The 16,868-nt window shown below is 43.2% G+C and overlaps 1 protein-coding gene across 1 annotated transcript in view; it reads left to right on the top strand.

Moving 5' to 3' along the window:
• Positions 1-362: 362 nt before the first annotated feature.
• The window catches only part of UROC1 (urocanate hydratase 1), a 39,131-nt gene continuing 22,625 nt past the window's right edge, over positions 363-16,868 (top strand). Inside the window, exons 1-10 of the mRNA XM_064156067.1 lie at positions 363-519; positions 2,259-2,352; positions 3,700-3,759; positions 6,853-6,981; positions 8,698-8,759; positions 10,186-10,252; positions 10,756-10,899; positions 14,852-14,940; positions 15,376-15,438; positions 16,367-16,546. Of these exons, the coding sequence (XP_064012137.1) occupies positions 488-519; positions 2,259-2,352; positions 3,700-3,759; positions 6,853-6,981; positions 8,698-8,759; positions 10,186-10,252; positions 10,756-10,899; positions 14,852-14,940; positions 15,376-15,438; positions 16,367-16,546 (920 nt within the window). The 5' untranslated portion in view covers positions 363-487. The remainder of the gene's footprint in view (positions 520-2,258; positions 2,353-3,699; positions 3,760-6,852; positions 6,982-8,697; positions 8,760-10,185; positions 10,253-10,755; positions 10,900-14,851; positions 14,941-15,375; positions 15,439-16,366; positions 16,547-16,868) is intronic.

The raw sequence follows: 16,868 nt of genomic DNA, 5'->3' as shown, positions 1-16,868 counted from the left end.
AATGTATGGCCATAATCTTACCTAATATGCCTGACCTCCTTCCTCGGTAGAAATCCTCTGTACAGGATTTCTGTACAGCGTTTTCCTTGGTAGTCAGTGCCCTCTAGCATTGTGAGAGGGAATTAGTGTCTTTAAAAACATCCAGGGTTTCTCCACGCAGATTTTTGGGGGTGGAAAGGGGAGGGTGACTTGTGTACAGCAGGTGGAAACACTTCAAAATGAAAGCAAGAACAAATCTCCCCTGGTGGGGGCTTGTCTTTGTTAATGATGTCTTCCCTGTGATAGGTTAGGTAGGCTTCCAGCTGAATCTGATTAAAGTTCAGGGCCACTCCTTTATCTCCATTTCTCTCTTACCTCAGCTTTTGCCTCTCTTGGGTTTTTTTGGCAGCTGGCTTTGCGCAATGCCTTGCGTTATTTCCCTCCTGAAATCCAAAAGAAGCTGGCATCTGAATTTGCTGAAGAACTCAGGCTGTATGGCCACATTTATATGTACAGATTCTGCCCAGATATTGAGATGAGGTAAGGACTGCATGCTTCTCGTTGCATTTGACTGCCATTTGCTCACTAGCTTGCAACTGTGCAACTGATCTTTAAGGAGTGGCACTGCCGTGTCCTAATTAACCTCTTGCAGAACTTGTGTCACAGCGTATCAATGAGGTGCATCATCTGAATAAAGTGGATGATCCATTTGTCATTAGACAGCAAGGGTTTCATTTCCAGGGAATGATGTTGCATGCTTTGGGATGCTCTTCTTTAAAGCTGTGTAGCAGCTAAAGATGAAGCACCCAGCCCTGTCCAATCAACTAGACCATGGCACTAAGTGCCTCAGCCAGGCTTTGCTTGAACACCTTCAGGGATGGCAACTCCACCACCTCCCTGGGCAGCCCATTCCAATGCCAATCACTCTCTCTGCCAACAACTTCCTCCTAACATCCAGCCTAGACCTGCCCTGGCACAACTTGAGACTCTGTCCCCTTGTTCTGTTGTTGGTTGCCTGCCAGAAGAGACCAAACCCACCTGGCTATGAGGCATTTCTTTTAGTGTCCTGCTGTAAAAAGCTAGGATAAAGTGCATATGATCAAGAGAGGAGTTCATTCAATGACTCTGTAGAATATACATCCCAGGTCTGGCGATCAGTGATGCCCAATTTCATTTTCTTTCATTTTTTGTAGTCAGCACTTCTTAGCTTAACCTTTTCAGTGTATGTTCTCTCTACAAAGCAAGTGTCCAGTCACTGGAGACCATTTAGAAAGCCTGTGAAGTGAAGCTGGAATTTCTAGTACCTGTAATGGTGATATTGCTTAATCAATCAATGGTTATGCTTACTTTTGGTGTCATAACTTGGAGACCTTGGCACAGCTGTGCCTAGTCTTATGCAACCACAGAAAGGAACTGTCCCTTCTCTGGAGAGCTATGGTATAAACCTAGGACTAGAATTTTCAGAGCAACTTGATGTGACAAATAGATGTAAACCTAGGACTAGAATTTTCAGAGCAACTTGATGTGACAAATAGATGTAAACCTAGGACTAGAATTTTCAGAGCAACTTGATGTGACAAATAGATGTAAATCTAGGACTAGAATTTTCAGAGGAACTTGATGTGACAAATAGATGGAGGAGAGGAGAACAGTGAGAAGATTGCAGCAGCTGGCATTGAAGCATATTAGTGCTAGGAAACTTGGAATACCTTTGTGAGGGTTTCCCATGCATCATCTCTCAACTTTCTGGATGAAATGCATCTTATTCAGCACAAAAAGGAGCATATTTCTCCTAACTTATTTTTGAGAGCTGCTTTGGGGCTGAAATTCAGGTTGGGTGTTTTGTGTTTAGATAGGATCTTAAATAACAAGAGCTGATGAGCCTGAAGGCAGCTTCCGTTAATGCCTTGACGCTGCCTGCTTGGCCTAGCAACTGTCACTGAGGGCAGTTCCAGCACCTCAAAAATAGTCGAGTTAAAAAGCAATGGGAGCAACTGGCTGCTGTATTTATAACCAGTTGTGATTAACTCATTCAGCAAATAAGCTGAATCCATTTCCTTTGCTTAGCCCTGAGAGCAGTTAAAAGCTGCTTTGCTTGTTAAGGTACATATGTCCTTTCAGATCTGCACTTGAAGTTCATTTTCTTCCTTCCTGAATAGAAGGCTGCAATTGTATGGAATGTGCTGGCATAGAGATACATCTCTGTAGGGTGTGCTGTTGTGGATGCCTTTGCAAGTTGGAGTCTGTCTGTGTCTTAAATCTTGTGACTGCTTTTTCAGAGCATACCCTATAGGAGACTACCCTTGCAAGACCAAATCGGCTGCTGCCATTATGTTGATGATCATGAACAATCTGGATCCCTCAGTGGCTCAGGTAAGATGCAGTGAAAACAAGGAAGCTGAGTTCCTAGTGCAGCAGCAAATCTGTTTGACTGCCTAGGGCTGGGTGCTAGGTTGGACTGGATGATCTTGGAGGTCTCTTCCAACCTGGTTGATTCTATGATTCTATGTGATTCACATAAGTAACATCTGACAGCAGAGGTTTTGCCAGTATTTTGCTCTGCAAGGCATGGCAGGTCTTGATAATTTGCTGTAAAGCTTTATCATTTTTAGAATTGAAAGGTCTTAATCATAGAATCAACCAGGTTGGAAGAGACCTCCAAGTATGTGATCTCCTAAAAACCCTAAAGGATTTAGGCACATAGGTGAAATTAATCCTGTGTGCAGATGATCTTCCTTCCATAGATTGAGTAGGGGTTTAGTTGCTTGTGAATCTTTTGCCTTGTACCTCAAAGTGCATGGCAGCTCCTGTATATGCCAAGCTGGATGCTGTGTGTTAGATGAGCAGGCCAAACTCAATAGTCCCACACAGCCTCCTTAGGGAGTGATGTGCTAGAATGCCTGTTTCTCTGAGGCTAAGCCTGCAAGGGGCTAACAGTGACTCTATGTTTGTCTTGTTGTATTTTGATACCTGGGCTTTGGGATCTTTTGTGTTAAGTTCATTCATTTCCTTCTCTGTGCACTTCTTAATTCTACACAGTGGGTCCTGATCCTAAAGCAGACCTCTGAGGACTCCTAAAAAACCAACAAGGTTAACTCCAGCTCCCACTCTATACAAGAGCTTGGTCACCATGTATAAGATGGGAAGAGCTCAGCTCTTAGTACATTGCTTCTACAGCTCATATTGAAAAATCAGTATTTCCTAGATCTTTGAAAGCTCATTCCTTCAAGACAGATTCACTAGAAGATTATAGGACCAAAGTCCATCCTTACAAGTACTAAGCAGTATAATGCACCCTTGTGCAAATGGCAGGACAGGAGCTATGCAGCTAAACCCTGCTGGTCACACTCTTGCAGCTGTAAATGCCAGTGGCAACCAAACTATAATCCCAGGCCCTCTTTAAGAGAGCTTACTGGGATGTCTGTTACACAGACTGCAACCAAGGAATCACTCTGTAGTATGTCAACCAAGGAATCACTCTGTAGTATTTCCCTATCCAAAATACCATTACGACAGTGAAAAATACCTCCATTTCTAAGAGCATTTTTGGGTTGTTTCTTTTTTTTTACGTTGGTATTTTGTGATTTCAAGAATCTAGAGAGTGTTGATGCTCTAGGAAAGTTTTGTTAGTGGGATTAAAATAGTTCAGAGATACAGTGAAGCATTTCAGCAAAGAGCTTGCCACCTTGCTGTTAAATTGCCTTTTTTCCCCTCCCCCAGTTTCCCCAGGAGCTTGTCACTTATGGAGGAAATGGACAGGTCTTCAGCAACTGGGCACAGGTAGGACATTGCAGCTTTTGCAGCTTGTTTCATGAAACCAGTTTCACCCTCCCACACACACAATCTGCTTAGGTAGTTTGTGGTAATCCTTGGCAGTCGTTGTCTCAATACTCCAAAGCATCCTGTCTGGATAAGAGGAAGTCTCAGTTACGATCTGCATAGGTGGGGAGAGCTTAATTTAGCAAGGAGAGCACAGACAGCCCAAAAGAAGCACCAAAACTAATATCATTAAATACTGTGTAGGATGATGTAAAGAGTTGTTCTCTTTCTGTCTGTGATATGTTTGTATGTGCCTCTGAATTTTGCATAGAATATTTAGAGTCAAAATGCATTGTAGGAAACAAAAGTGGATTTTTTTTTTTTGCCTGCTTGTTTCTGGCACTTTGGCAATAGTTTTAAACAAAACTATTTAATTTAAACAAAAAAATGTTTAATTTTTAAACAAAATTAATAATAGTAATAATAATAAATATTTGATTTATGAAGATGCAATCCTAAATCTTTTCCCAAGCAAATTGGGATAGCTTTAAATATTTACTTGCTAGGTGGCCAGATCATAGTTCACTTTACTGCCAGACTGTGATGGTTTGGGTGTTACCCATCCCCCCTACACTTTGGAAATCACCCAGACTAGACTCAGCAGCTCTGGAGATTGAATTAAGCTTTCTATTTACAGCTTAGCACAATATACAAGCAGATATTTACAATATATACAGAAATATATAAGTTAAAAGGTAATACAGAAACACAGCAGCCCTCCCAGAAACCTGAGTCCCCAGGAGGAGCCCTCAACCACCCTTCCACCTTCTCCCACCCCTCTACCTTACCCAAGACTTTGCCTTATGCTCAAAGTAGATTGGAGGGTCAGCCAAGGGGCATTAGGAAGCAGATGGATTAGTCACACAGACATCAGTTCAGGTCAGAGAGAGAGGTGCAGCCCACAAAGCCCAGGGAGTGACTCTTTATTTATGTTCTTGTACACCTCAGCAAGCCTATGACTGAAGTAGACATCACCACTGTTTCCTTTCCATAGCCTGTAATCTAATTCTTCTCACCAAAACATTCTAGCTAGGCTCAAACTAGCACACAGACCTAGCAACATTATCCTTCTGAGAACAATGTCAGGTGGGTTAAAGCCAGTCTAAAATTAGAGCTGAGATGTTTAAGGTGTGGTTGTGTAATCTCCACTATGAAAAAATGCCAATAAATAGACTTGTTTTAATCCAAGTACTGCAAAATGCACATGGAAAGCATTTGCAGGAGTTCTTTGGCATCAGCAACATACAAATGTGTTTTGTATGAGCTCAACTTATTATCTCAGGAAAAAAAACACTCTGGATCTGTATGCTTGTGCTAGTTTGAGCTTAGCTGGGATATTTTGGTGAGAAGAATTAGATGATAGGCTGTGAAAAGGAAACAGTGGTGATGGCTACTGCACTCATAGGCTTGCTGAGATGGATAAGAACAAGAACACAAACATAGAACACACAGTTTGCTGTCTGTCTTTGGGGCTGCACTTCTCTCTCTAACCTAACTTGCTGCCTGACTAATCCTTCTGCTTCCTAATCCTCCTGGCTGACCCTCCCAACTCACCTTGAATGAAAGGCAAAGTCTGAGATAAGGTAGAGGGGTGGGAAGAAAGTGAAAGTGTGGTTGGGAGCCCCTCCTGGGGACTCTGGTTTTTGGGAGGGCTGTTGTGTTTCTACATTACTTGTATGTTTCTGTCTATATCTGTGCATATTGTAAATACCTGCTTCTGTGTTGTGCTAAGCTGTAAGTACAAAGTTTCATGCAATTTCCAGCTCGACTGAGTCTAGTCTGGGTGATTTTCTTAAGTGTGGGGGTTGGGAAACACTCAAACCATCACAGTGCTCTACAGGTGAGTGGTGGCAGAAGAAACACTTAGTGAAAAAACATCCTGAATGTCTGTGGATAGAATCAGAGAATGTCAGGGGCTGGAAGGGACCTCAAAAGATCATCTACTCCCAACCCCTTGCCAGAACAGGATTGCCTATACCAGATCACACAGGAATGTGTCCAGGTGGGTTTTGAGTATCTTCAGAGAGGGAGACTCCACAAGCCCTCTGTGCAGCCTGTTCCACTCTTCTGTCACCCTCACAAATGTGGTTATTGTGAATTTCAAAATGGCATTCCTGCAGATATGCAGACTGGGGAAGGATGGAGATGTGGCACTGAGTTCTGCAGTGCAGAGCACTAAAAGGCACAGGTGGAAAGCTACATCACCCTGAAGGCTGGGAAGATGCTGATTTCTGACTCTGTAACTTACATAAGCAAAAGCTAACTGAAGGAGACAGCTTCTGTCATAAAGGATCATTCATACACCCTGTTGTGGCTTTGTCTGACTTTGGCTGGATTATTTTAATTAGCAAGAGGCCAAAACTAATGTGTAAATGAAGCTGCTAGTTAGGGGAGGGGAATGGAATCCTCACTACAGCGTGGGACTGAGTGAGAGGCTGAGGGAGCTGGGGTGGTTTAGCCTGGAGAAGAGGAGGCTCAAGGGTGACCTCATTGCTGTCCACAACTACCTGAAAGGAGGCTGTAGCCAGGTGGGGTTGATCTCTTCTCCCAGGGAACCAGCAACAGAACAAGAAGACACAGTCTCAAACCGTGCTAGGTTGGATGTTAGGAGGGAGTTGTTGGCAGAGAGAGTGATTGGCATTGGAATGGGCTGCCCAGGGAGGTGGTGGAGCTGCCATCCCTGGAGGTGTTCAAGCAAATCCTAGATGAGGCACTTAGTGCCATGGTCTAGTTGACTGGCCAGGGCTGGGTGCTAGGTTGGACTGGATGATCTTGGAGGTCTCTTCCAACCTGGTTGATTCTATGATTCTGTGGAAAAGAGAAGTTATCCAGGAACTTATTCAGACCTTTGCTAGTTACTGCTTTATGTTTCCTGCTGATTGATACCTTTTAATGGACTTTATGAAATGGAAGAATATACTGAGAGCTGTGGCTGTTATTCCGTGTGTGAATATACTTTATTATCTCTATAGCTGCTGAGTTGAGCAGCTTCACAAAGAAGCATAACTGTCGAATGCACACAGATTCCCTCACTTTCCTTGCTTTTCCTTTCAGTTCTGGTTGGTAATGCACTACTTGTCAGAGATGACTGACAACCAAACCCTGGTCATGTACAGCGGGCATCCGCTGGGACTCTTCCCCAGCCATCATTATGCTCCTCGATTAATCATTACTAATGGCATGGTAGGTATTAGCATCTTGTTGGCTCTTTTTCCTCCTCTTGTGTTTATTTTTTCAGGGATGCTCTGAGTTAAAATGTCATTTATGCTACCTGAACTTAAAAGTGCACACAGGAGAATTTGTGCCTTCAAGTGTGCCGACCAGCAATAGACCAAGGGGACACAGTCTCAAGTTGTGCCAGGGTAGGTATAGGCTGGACATTAGGAAGAAGTTCTTCACAGAGAGAGTGATTTCCCATTGGAATGGGCTGCCCAGGGAGGTGGTGGAGGCACCATCCCTGGGGGTCTTCAAGAAAAGACTGGATGAGGCACTTAGTGCCATGGTCTAATTGATTGGATAGGGCTGGGTGATAGGTTGGACTGGATGATCTTGGAAGTCTCTTCCAACCTGGTTGATTCTATGATCTGGAACCTCACCACCTTAAACGACTGCATGTAAAGGGTTAACCCCCCTGGGGCAGTAGTCTTGGCCCTGACCCCATGTCCTACTGACTCTACCTCGGGGGTGGGTCTGAACCTTACTCCAGGTGTAGTGCTAGGCTCACTCCCACTTCCTGCTAGCCCCCTATAAAACAGAGGAACTGCCTGTTTTGTTCTCTCTTGCCCTGCCTCCCTGCCTACCAGCACCACCCTCCTGTTCCTGCTGCTCTTTGTTTTACTGCATGGCCATCAGTCCACGAGGTGGACAAAACCACTGCCATCAGTCTGGTTGTATCTGTATGTTTTGTATCTTGTTTTCCCTTCTCTGTACCTTTTTGTAACTCCCCTACCTCATAGAATCAACCAGGTTGGAAGAGACCTCCAAGATCATCCAGTCCAACCTAGCACCCAGCCCTGGCCAGTCAACTAGACCATGGCACTAAGCGCCTTATCCAGGCTTTGCTTGAACACCTCCAGGGATGGTGACTCCACCACCTCCCTGGACAGCCCATTCCAATGCCAATCACTCTCTCTGCCAACAACTTCCTCCTAACATCCAGCCTGTACTTTCCCCGGCACAACTTGAGACTCTGTCCCCTTGTTCTATTGCTGGTTGCCTGGGAGAAGAGGCCAACTCCCACCTGGCTACAATGTCCCCCTCAAATACCTTTTATTTATTAAGGTTTTCTCTCTTGACTTCCAAATTGAGGTCAGACTATTTATTTGGGTGTGTTTGACCTTTTCCTCTCTACATCCAATTCCTTTTCTTTGAAAAAAGGGTGGGGGGAGAGGAAAAGGCATCCTATAAATTGTTATGGGTTCTAGTAACTATAATGGAGTCTCTGGGGGATTTAAACTAGAACTGAGGCACTGCCCTTCTGATCCAGCCTGAGTTGCACATGTTCTTGACCAAAACACTTCAGCTAGGCTAAGTATGGACAATTTAAAAGCCCTAATAGGCAAAGAGATGATTATTCATCAGATGCTTAGACGGCTTTGACAAGTGAACATACAGGTTCATTATCAGCCTTTTGAGCCATTCAACATCCATCTCCACACAGGCTAATTTTGTGACTAGACAGCTGCTTTCCTCAAAACTTTCATGATGTTTACACTGCCAGGAAGCAAGACATCATCTCCTTTTAATACTGGAATACATGAAATAAGGCACCTGAATGACTCCTCCTGTTTACCACTGGTTTTCTGTGTGTGACCACAGTATGACAAATGTAGGCTCTTAATAGATCTACTTTAATCTCTAAATTAATTTATGTGGGTTTTCCTTTGTTTGTTTCCTTAGGTTATTCCTAACTATTCCACCAGAGATGAATATGAGAAGATGTTTGCTTTGGGAGTAACAATGTAAGGAAATACCTCTCTATGGGAATACATTAAATACTTTATCTAAAGTGTAATAATTGAGATGTTGAGCAGTAGCTGGTTAAAATTTCTAATGCAGATGGATTTTGCCTGTGCTGCATAAAGTTCTGATGCTGCAAAGCATTCATGCACGCTGAAGTGGAACTACTTAGGAGTCTGAGTTATGTTCAGACACATATAAAAGGGTCTGCTAGGCATTTGTATGAATTTGTGTGTAGGTCTTGGTTGAATTACAGCCTAAATTTAATCATAACCTACTTATAGCATTGGTTAGGTCCACTTTGCAGTGGTAGTTTTGCAATCTGTAGAGAACACAAGTTCTGAAACATTCCTTCACTCTAAGAGAAAGCTTTGAAGTGGAAAGAATTTGATTTTTTTAAATGATTTTTAGTCTCTTTACTGATCTAGTTGGTGAGCACAGGATTATTCTGTTCAGTGCCATGAAGAGAATAAATTAGAGCTAATCAAGAGCTGGGTACATAAAAGTAAGGAAGCTAGCAGTAGTTAAAGGATGTGAATAAAGAATACCCACTGCCACTTCCCGGGGAATTCCACATTCTTGTGGACAACCATTTTGGGCTAACAACCTCAAAAGTGACTCTATGACTTTGAAATGTGAGTGCCATTTAAAACCAATGAGATGAAGATGGCAACAAGGTTAAACAGAGTGTCCTTATCTCCTAGCTGCTATGCTAAATGCCAAGACAAAAATCCAGGCGTTTTTTTTGATCCATGCAATTTTTTAACTCAAATCATAGAATTAACCAGGTGTATCACGAGGGCTGTGCTTTGTAGGTCAAGAAAGGATCTCCTGCCCCTTTACCTTGGTGAGGCCACATCTAGAATATTGTGTCCAGTTCTGAGCCTCCCAGGTCAAGAAGGACATAGAACTGCTTGAGAGAGTCCAGTGCAGAGCCACAAAGATGATGAAGGGAATGGAACATTTCTCTTACGAGGAGAGCCTGAGGGAGCTGAGGCTGTGCTGCTTGGGGAGGAGGAGACACAGAGGTGACCTCATTAATGTTTATAAAGATGTAAAGGGTGAGGTGCCAGGAGGCTGGAGCCAGGCTCTGCTGGGTGATATCCAGTGACAGGACAAGGGCAATGTGTGGAAGCTGAGGCATAGGAAGTTTCATGGAAACATGAGGAGGAATTTTTTTTCCCTGTGAGGCTGACAGAACACCAGAACAGGCTGCCCAGGGGGGTTGTGGAGTGTCACTCTGTGAACATATTCAAAACCTGTCTTGATGTGTTCCTGTGTGATCTGGTATAGGTGATCCTGCCCTGCAGGGGGTTTGGGTTGGATGAGCTTTCAAGGTCCCTTCCAGCCCCTGACACTCTGTGATTCTGTGTGAGTTCATTCCACCTGAGTAATGTGTGGTGTCTTTCCCGCTGGTTTTATTGACAGGTACGGCCAGATGACTGCAGGGAGCTACTGCTACATTGGACCTCAGGGAATAGTCCATGGGACTGTGGTAAGAAACTGGGGAAAAGTCTATTTGTTGATACATTCTGGAGGAAGTGGCTGGTGAATGGTATGGATTGCTATGAGACAATGTTCTGGCTACCAAAGTAATTCTTATTACCAATGTTCTTACACTCAGTCTGTGACACCTCACCTATGACACAGAGCTGAAGGAATCTGCAGTCAGGGTCTCAATCTGAGCTCATATCTGGCTACAATAAATGAAATTTGAATTGACCTAATGTGTTAGATAAAAGCTACTTCTGAGCTGTCTTGAATAAATCTCTACACCCCAAATCCACCGTGTAGGAAACCACCAATTCTATTTCATGGTAATCAGGGAATTTCATAGCATCACTTTGTAACATGTTCCCTTAAAAGATTAAAACAGTGTTGTGGTTCCAATGACTCCAGAGTTTCAAACTCAGTTTGCAAAAAGAACAGAAGATCTTCACATTTCAGGGACTCAAGGGAAAATAGTTCTTGACCATTGCTGTGTTGTGTTGTCCGCAGCTCACGGTGCTCAATGCCGGCCGTCGCTACCTGAAGGCAGAAGATCTGTCTGGAAAAGTGTTTGTTACTTCTGGTCTTGGAGGGATGAGTGGGGCTCAAGCAAAGGCTGCAGTCATTGCTGGGTGTGTGGGGATCATTGCAGAGGTGAGAGCAATGCTTCTTTCATTCTGTCTTCTCTTTCATGTGCTAAATCTGAACTCTCATTGTCCTGACATGAAATGATCTTGAAGTAACCCAACAACCCAAACTCAAAAAAACACCAACCAACAAACCTGTTTTCTAACATCTTTCTGTCCTCCTCATTGCTGAGTATGTTTCACTGATGTTCCACTCAATTTATTCACTCACTGGAGCAGGTTGTATAGACCATAACTTCTAAGGACTGCCTCGCAAATAACACAGAATCAATGGTATGAGATGAGCCATTCTCAGCGCTTGAGTTGCCCTTTTTTCATGTGTGAAAGGGAGTAACTTCTAGAAGCTATTCCCATGGGATGTGCACTTTCTTAAGGAAAGAGTCTGCTAAAAAGGTGCTAGTTACAATGTGGTTATGCTTTCATGCCTCTGGCAGCCTTGTCAGGTGCAATGGCAAGTACTTGTTGAAAACCTTGGTATATTTTGCATGTCAAGGTTGGGATTAATGAAGCCACTCCACCATCTCCCTGGGCAGCCCATTCCAATGCCAATCACTCTCTCTGGCAACAACTTCCTCCTAACATCCAGCCTAGACCTCCCCTGGCACAACTTGAGACTATATCCCCTTGTTCTGTTAATGGTTGCCAAACCATAACGGGTCAGTGTGATGGCTTACCCACTCCCCCACTCTTATGAAATCACCCAGACTCAACTCAGTCAAGCTGGAAATTGAGGCATGAAGCTTTATATTCACAGCTTAGCACAATATGGCACTTAGTGCCATGGTCTAGTTGACTGGATAGGACTGGGTGCTAGGTTGGACTGGATGATCTTGGAGGTCTCTTCCAACCTGGTTGATTCTATGATATCCAGCAGATATTTACAATCTATACAGCTATAGACAGAAATGTACAAGTTAAAGGTAATGCAGCAACACAACAGCCCTCCCAGAAACCTGAGTCCCCAGGAGAGGCTCCCAACCACCCTTCCACCTTCTTTCCACCTCTTTAATTTATTCCAGTTGCATGCAAGGTGAGTTTAGAGAATTGGCCAGGGGGTTTAGGAAGCAGAAGGATTAGTCACACAGACAGCAGCCTAGGGAGAAAAGTACAGGCACCAGCTGCAACAGCGACCCAGTGATGTTATCTGTGTTCATGTTCTTGTTTTTATACATCTCAGCAAGCCTGTGAGTGCAGTAGTCATTATCAGTGTTTCCTTTGCACAGCCTGTAATCTAATTTCTCTCACTGAAATATTCCAGCTAGCCTCAAACTAGAACAGTCAGACTGCCCGTATGACATGCAATGGAACCGACCTGCTCTGGCTAGCTCAGGTCTTATTTGTGGTAAGATAGGGTTTTGTCTCTTTGATGGTGCAAAAGTGTTGTGGTTTGCTTTTCTTGGCACAGGAAGCTTGCATGTCACCAGGTGTTCCTTGCAGATGAATTAAATTCTAATACATGTTATTACCAAGTTAATTATTATTGAATGAATTGTCTTGATTCAGACTTCTAATCTATCACAATGATCTTTCTACTGCATAGAACACAAAGGAAAGATCCCAGTGAATGGTCTCCACAGCGATCCTTTGTCCTTTTCATCTCTAAGTCTGCAGATGATTTTGTCCAGGAGACTGAATGTTGCCTGGTTTTTATCTCCTGTGAGCTGATCCTTGTCGGAAATGATTCTCAGGAGCACATCTGCATGGCTCTATATATGTACATATTATTAATTCAGGCAGCTATTTATGCAAATCACACTGACAAATTGTGCAAGAGTTGTCATTTTGTCAGCCAAGGCTTAGGAAGCTCAGACAGAAGGGATTAATGGTTGCAAGTCTCTTACCTCTTGTGTTTGACGTGAAGCAGATTGTCATTTTATGCAGTAATGGTATGGAGGGCCAGACTGACTCCTCTGAGCTGTATTAAGCTCTCTAGGGTCATACTGGAGGTGACACTAGCTCATCATGTTTGTATAATTTTAACTTCTGAGGTTTCAGATCAAAATGAGCATATTTTGAAAGTGTGGTTCAAAGGGAGTTAGTTCTCCTAAGCACAATAGCAAGTCTGTGCCACACTTCTAGAGTGCTGAAGTAAAATATGTAAGCTGTGGTAACAGAGCTACAAACCCTATGAAGAAAGGCTGAGGGGACTGGTGTTATTTAGCCTGGAGAAGAGGAGGCTCAGGGGTGACCTCATTGCTGTCTACAACTACCTAAAGGGAGGCTGTAGCCAGGTGGGGTTGGGCTCTCCTGCCAGGCAAGCAGCAACAGAACAAGGGGACACAGTCTCAAGTTATGCCAGAGGAAGTATAGGCTGGATGTTAGGAGGAAGTTGTTGGCAGAGAGAGTGATTGGCATTGGAATGGGCTGCCCAGGGAGGTGGTGGAGCCACCATCCCTGGAGGTGTTCAAGAAAAGCCTGGATGGGGCACTAGTGCCATGGTCTAGTTGACTGGCTGGGGCTGGGTGCTAGGTTGGACTGGATGAGCTTGGAGGTCTCTTCCAACCTCACTGATTCTATGAATCTGATTTGTTTTGTGCTGAGCTTTGAATGATAGGAAGTCTGTGTCATATTTTCAGAGTACTGAAGTAAAATATGTAGGCTGTGGTAACAGAGCTATAGATCTGATTTTCTTTGTGCTGAGCTTTAAATGAACCCAATTTCTGTAATTCATGCAGGCCATTTAATATCTTTCCTCCTATGCTGATTTAAATTGCATCCAAAGAGGTTGTCCCCCCACAGCAGCTGACTTGATTCAGTAATTCCATTGGAAGTGACACTGAAATTACCATAATCTGGGGTTTTGGAAGGGCAGCTTTTACTGCTGATGTTGGAAATGATGAAAGGTTTCTCATGCTAAGAATAATTAGGAAATAAAATATTTCCTGGTCTTCAAGCAAGCCCTGAATACAAAATCTATTTAATTTACATATAAATGCTTTGCTAATGAGAAATTCAACCTTAACGATTTTGTGATTCTCTGATCCTAAGCAATACATTGAAAAATAATGGGGGTGAATTACAGAGCTGTACAAGTGCTTTAAAGAAATATATAGGAGATACTCAGGTTGTGTGTTCTTCTGCACACACGTCACTGTGGGTGTTTAAATCCATTGCTCCCCCAGTAAATGTGCTTGAATTAATACTGCCACTTGTTTTATGCCATGGGTACAAAAGGAGGCTCAGAAGTGATCTCATTGCTGCCTGGATGGAGCAGGAGAGAACAGGAAAAGGTTCCCACCTTCTCCTATTCAAACCCGTGGGGGGTGGAGATAAGGAGGAATTGGGAGTACCCCAGGACAACTATCAATATGGAACCTGTATCAAACCCTCCACCCTTTGTCCATCCATTTGTGCTTTTATCCAGCTGTCTCTTATGCAATGACGCCCACAGAAGCTGAACCCAGAGAAGAGTGCAGACTGAAAATTGAGCTTGTTTGGAGCTTCAAAGTTCAAACAAGAGGGAATTAAAGACATGGTTTTGTTTTGATCCATTCCATTTTTCTGAGGTATTAGCCAGCTGGGACTAGAAAATCCTTTCCTCTTTTCTTTTCCATATTTGGTTGAGGTTTTCAAGCAGCAGTCAAAGAACAAAAGTGAGGATCGGTTTAGCTCAGCAAAAGCTCTGCTTCATCCTGGGCGGTCTGGCAGAAATGTCTTAAGAAACTGTTTCCTTAATTAGGGAGAAAAAATATTTTCACAGAAAATGCCCAGATTTTAAATATAAATTGGAACTATTTTGGTTTTCAGCCTTCTCAATGCAGCTGTAAAAGGAAACAACAAGAACACATAAAATAGGTAGGGAAAATATTACCTCCTGTGCAATTCTAATTCTTCCTGGTGTATTAAATGCTTGGTGAAGTAAATGTGTCCAAGGGCTATCCCCAGCATGTATTTGCTACTCTTTCTTTCAAGCTAACTGAAAGAATGAAAAGTTTTAAGGTCTCTGCTATTTCTCTTAGGTTGATGAAGCAGCACTTCTGAAACGTCACAAGCAGGGATGGCTGATGGAAATCTCTAACAACCTGGACCATTGCATCGCTCGCCTTAGGTATGGTTTGTAACATAATCTCTGCTTCCTAATCCTCCCTTTGCATCTTTCTGCACTGTGCCACTTAGTGTGTGTCTAGAGGGGGTCGTTTTATGCCAGGTCTGCTTTTGAATGTGAATCCATCCTACTAAACAGCAGCTGTAGTGACTCCCAATGCCTTGTATAATTTATATATGTTAAATGTGTCTTCACTCACCCTCATGAATATGTATAGAGCAATCAGAATTAATGTTACACTTGAAGCATCCCTGAAGTGTTTTGGAATTGGTGATTAACAATTGCATAGAGGTTGAAAGATCTGTTGCCTGGATGAGTGCTGAAAACCACAGAGACTTCTTTTTTTTTTGCTGGCTTCCACTCCATGTGATTTGCACATTGTCAGATGTAATTACATGAGGTGCATTTTCATCAACCAACCTTTTAAATCTATTCTAGAGATGCAAGAAAGAATAAAATCGCCCTTAGCTTGGGTTACCATGGGAATGTGGTAGATCTGTGGTAAGTAATATATATGGATAATGGATACATTAATGCTCCTGCTCACTAGTCAGTCTGGAATTAGTTCCTAAACTTGGGAAAGAAAAGGCATTAAACCCAATGCTGAGTTCTAGATAAAAACTATGTTGTCAAAAGAAAGGTCCTCATCATTGTGTTCCAGTTGCTTCCTATGCACCTTGTTCTTTCCCTATGAAGGCAACCAGTGACAGAATGAGAGGACAGAGTCTCAAGCTGTGCCAGGGTAAGTCTAGGTTGGATGTCAGGAAAAAATTCTTCACAGGAGGAGTGAGTAGCCATTGGAATGGGCTGCTCAGAGAGGTGGTGGAGTCACCATCCATGGAAGTGTTTAAATCAAGACTGAATGTGGCACTTAGTGCCGTGGCTTAGCTGATCAGGTGGTACAAGGTAATATGTTGGACTTGATGATCTCAAAGGTCTTTTCCAACCTGATTGAGTCTGTGAATGCATTTCAGGGGGAAAGAAATCCCTGAGATTCTTTCTTGGAACAAGAAAGAATTTATCCTTTTCCTTCTATGTCTTTTATTAACTGGATAGGAAGAAAGCATTTTTAACCTCAGTGAGGAATAAAAGTATTGAGAGATTGATTGAATTAAAACAATTAGATGATGGACAGAATGTCTAGCACTCTTGAGGCTGTATCCAGTGGTAAATCTTGCTGTCACACCATATATCAAGAGCTGAGGCTGACTAATAAGACTGGTACCTCATACTGGTATTTGACTCATTGACATTGCTGCACTGGTAAATGTGAAGTACAAAAGTTGCACCTAAATCTTCATCACTGTCATCTCTTGTCTGCTAAAACAAAGATTTAGCATGACAAGGACATAACTTCATAAAGCAGCTTCTTGGGATGAAAGTCTGTAATGTGAAATGACAGTTTCAAACCCTTCACTGTCTTCCCCAGGGAGAGGCTAGTACAGGAGTTGGACACAACAGGAGAGCTGCTAGTTGATCTGGGATCTGACCAAACTTCGTGTCATAACCCATTCAATGGGGGATACTATCCTGTGCAGCTTGGCTTCGAGGAAGCAAAGAAACTCCTTTCCACCAATCCAGGGAAGTTCCGGACTCTGGTACAAGAGAGGTAAATGTTTTGGGGATACATAGTCTGATGGTTTCGGCGTTACCTGCTCCCCCACTCTTAGGAAGTCACCCAGGCTAGACTCAGCCAAGCTGGAAGTTAAGGAATGAAGCTTTGTATGTACAGCTTAGCACAATATCTATGCAGATATGTACAGTATCTACAGCTATAGACAGAAATATACAAGTTAAAGGTGATAGAGAAACACAACAGCCCTCCCAGAAACCAGAGTCCCCAGGAGGGGCTCCCAACCACCCTCCCACCTTCTTTCCACCCCTCTACCTTATCCCAGACTTTGTCTTATGTGCAAGGTGAGGTTGGAGGA

The sequence above is a fragment of the Pogoniulus pusillus genome, chromosome 16 (assembly GCF_015220805.1).
Source record: "Pogoniulus pusillus isolate bPogPus1 chromosome 16, bPogPus1.pri, whole genome shotgun sequence".
Taxonomy (NCBI): domain Eukaryota; kingdom Metazoa; phylum Chordata; class Aves; order Piciformes; family Lybiidae; genus Pogoniulus; species Pogoniulus pusillus.
The sequence above is the reverse complement of the archived record's forward strand: the minus strand, read 5'-3'. Positions and strand labels throughout refer to the sequence as shown.